Here is a 3,634-nt window from a genome sequence, read left to right as displayed (position 1 = left end):
GTATTCAATCCTTACAATCCAAAATCCTTCGTAAAATCCTCAATGCTCCTTACTTTGTCACAAATAAAATCATACATAAAGACCTTAATGTTTCCTATGTAACCGATCTAGCCCGAACCATCATTCCTTCCATTATAAACTATCTAACCAATCAAACCCCCTAGTTTCTCATCTTGCATCCTCTTCCATTCCTCACAATCCTCCGATGCGCCTGAAAAGAAGATGGCCACGAGACCAGCTAATGTAAAATTTCATTAGAGTGCTACCAATGGGTAGTTTCTCTACACGCCTGTAACACTAAAATTTAACTTAGATCAGATTTACTAAATGTATTATAATGTACAGTTGTAAATAGCAATAAATAAATATTAAAAAAAAAAAATATGTAAGAGGAAAAAAATTTTTTTTTAAATTAATAATTTTAGCGCATAATTCAAAAAAATAATAATTTGACTACATCGTTTTATGATCTGACTATATATGAATATGCTTCAAAACAAATTGTTCTTTACTAATGTTGTGTATGATGCAACCCAATTCAGTTGGGTTATTATATCTCTATTTGGTTATTATTAAAAATAATGGTTTGTTGACTCTAAAAAAAAAAAAAATATTAGCATCCTAGAAAATACGAAAATGAGGAAAATATGCTCTTCCTGGAAATAATAATTATTTAATTTGAGCCAGCAACAAGTCGACCTGTTGTATTTTTATGTTATATTGTAATTCATTTTTATATTTGATGGAAAAAGAGAGGAAGTTTTGTAATTAAATAATGAAAAATTAAACACACACATAAAGACCGAAAAAAGCTCGATAAAAAAATAAAATATGTAAGAGAAAAAAATAAATACTAAAAAAAAAGTATAATTTTAGGGCATAATTCAAAACATTTATATCGTTTTATGCTTTGACTATATGTGAATAGGCTTAAAAAAAATTGTTCTTTACTAATGTTAAGTATGCTGTGTATGGGGTACCATGCAGTTGGGTTATTATATCTCTACTTGGTTATCTAATTGAATACGTGGATAGACCATACTAGACTCACCCACTGTCATCTCATGAAAAAAGAAAATGCACCGATGTGTCGCTACGAAAATGATCACACCGTTAGGCATATTCTCACTGAATGTATTGCTCACGAACCACACCAATTCTCTTCAGATTTACAGGAGATGTTGAGCGAAGATCCCACTACAATAACAAAACTTTTTCACTTTCTAAAAATCATTAATATTTACGATCACATATAGTCTAACTGTCCAGCAATAGATAAGTGGATGCAAAATTCATTATAGTAATTTACTAACTACCTCAAATCTAATTGAACCTTTTTAAAATGTAAATCATAATTGTAAATATGTAATTTTAATTGTAAATTTGTAACTTGTAATTGTAATTGTAATTGTTAATTTGTAACTTTCTCACTTTGTAAATTTGTTAATATGTCAATTGTTATCTACTAACTTTGTAAATTCAGTGTAAATGCCCCAAGTGGTCGAAACACTTAAATAAATAAATAATAATATTAGATTATTTTTTATTAATATATTCTTGTTTGAGAGTGGTTTAATTTATTTAAAAACAAATTTGATCCTTTTTTTCTCAACTTTATTCTTTACAAACCCTCCAACGTTTCGACCCTCAGGTCATTCTCAAGGATACCTTCATATTGATGTCATTTTCTTTTTCAAATCTTAAAAATGCAGGCTAATTGCCTTTGTCCCATATAACTTTTTCTATACAATTCCTTCTTAAATTTAAAACTTTCATTTACATTTGCAACCTTAAAACAGGTGTATAAAAACTGGGCAATTAACATACATTTTTAAGATTTTAAAAAAGAAAATTACATCAAAAGGAAAGTATCCTTGAGAATGACCTGAGGGTCGAAACGATGGAGAGTTTGTAAAGAATTGTTTTTAAATAAATAATAATATTTCTATTTGCTTATTATTAAAAATAACGGTTTGTGGACTCTAAAAAAAAAAAAAATTAGCATCCTAGAAAATACAAAAATGAGGAAAATATGCTCTTCCTCGAAATGATAATTATTTAATTTGAGCTGGCAACACTGCCAAAGAGGAAAGAATGGGAAGATAGTACGAGAGGGGATGTCCTTGACTTTGCAAACCGCCTTACGGTACATCAGTACAACCGGACCGTCGGTTCGGCGCGGGCAACATTCGCTATCGCTGTTCTCTGTGACGCGTTTCATCAAAATGGCACGGACTATTTGTTATCTTATATAAAAGTGTTTAACGTTGTTTTTTAATTAACATTCAAGATCAGAATAATTAAATCGCTTCAAGTAGGTCTCTCTTGTTATCTTAAATTACACATGTCCCCTCTGAACTCCTGAGAGATATTTATCGTTCTGTCATCTTTATCTCGGCATTTACTTGATGTATAATGTTCGAGATTACAAATTAGATAAAGGTTCTCAATCAGAAGTAGCATCTTCTCATAATGAACCCGACAGTTCAATTGATATGCCTCTTCGGTTCCGTGTTTGTTTACTGTTTCGCTATCGGAATATATGGAGCAATCATCCCTAATTTTATCCAGCAGAAATTCTGCAGTCCTGATGTCGTTCCAGAACTGGATAAGATTTGCAATGACAACGTCACACTGGTCGAAGCTACCGGTATGTTTTTATACACATTATTTTTCATTTATCTATTTATTTATATATTCAGAAAGTACATCCAATATAGTCGAATCTGATTACATCTATCGATCGGTGCCAAAATAACATACATAAATGCTAAACATTATATGACATATTGGAAGAAGATAGTTGACCGTATAAAGAAGATTTCAGGATGATAGTCTAGGTGGTGGTCAATAAATTGTTGATAATTTTGGTTTTTATTTTATATTTTCCCTACAATTGCATTTTTTTTAATTACTAATTTTTTTTTCTTACATAAGAAAGAAGCATTATTCTTATCTTTGTTTTCCCTTTTAATTATAACATTGTATATAGTTAGGGGTGTCTTTTGTACGAGACTATACCCCCCATATAATTATATATATATATAATGTAACTGTTATATCAACCATCTAAGGCCCACCAGGCCGATCTGGTATAAAATAAATTTTAAAAAAAGAGGAATAAAGAAAAATACAGGGAGATATAGTCCTTTGGTGAATCAAAATGAGTTATTGAGATCCATAGAATTAAGAAAATGTCCTGTAAAATATCCTTTTTAAGTTTTGTTTGCGATGGTACATTTATTTGTTCTTCTGGTTAACGATTAAACAGATATGGTACCGTATAGTTTGATATTATGTACGTTAACAGTATTGGAATAGTTGACCGTATAAAGAAGATTTCAGGAAGATAGTCTAGGTGGCGGACAATAAATATTTGATAATTTTGGTTTTTGTTTTATATTTTCCCGACAAATGCATTTTTTTTAATTACTAATTTTTTTTTCTTACCTCCTGGAGCAAAGAAAAGGCATTTACAAATATATATATATATATACATATATATACATACACCGGCTATTTCATTTTCTTGTTTTACTGGGATGGCATTATAAGAATGGTTGCCTGGTCCGCTGAAGGCGGTGTAAACAATGGTGATATTAAAATAGAGTATACTATTTTGAATTTCTAAACC

The 3,634-nt window shown here is 30.1% G+C and overlaps 1 protein-coding gene across 1 annotated transcript in view; it reads left to right on the top strand.

Annotated features, from left to right (window-relative positions):
- Positions 1 to 2,150: 2,150 nt before the first annotated feature.
- Positions 2,151 to 3,634, top strand: part of LOC106693027 (probable peptidoglycan muropeptide transporter SLC46) — a 32,143-nt gene continuing 30,659 nt past the window's right edge. The window contains exon 1 of the mRNA XM_014439325.2: positions 2,151 to 2,650. Within this exon, the coding sequence (XP_014294811.1) occupies positions 2,473 to 2,650 (178 nt within the window). The 5' untranslated portion in view covers positions 2,151 to 2,472. The remainder of the gene's footprint in view (positions 2,651 to 3,634) is intronic.

This window comes from Halyomorpha halys, unplaced genomic scaffold, assembly GCF_000696795.3.
Source record: "Halyomorpha halys isolate HHAL.00 unplaced genomic scaffold, Hhal_1.1 Scaffold83.1, whole genome shotgun sequence".
NCBI lineage: Eukaryota > Metazoa > Arthropoda > Insecta > Hemiptera > Pentatomidae > Halyomorpha > Halyomorpha halys.
Note: the sequence above shows the minus strand (reverse complement) of the source record. Positions and strands in the feature narration are given on the sequence as shown.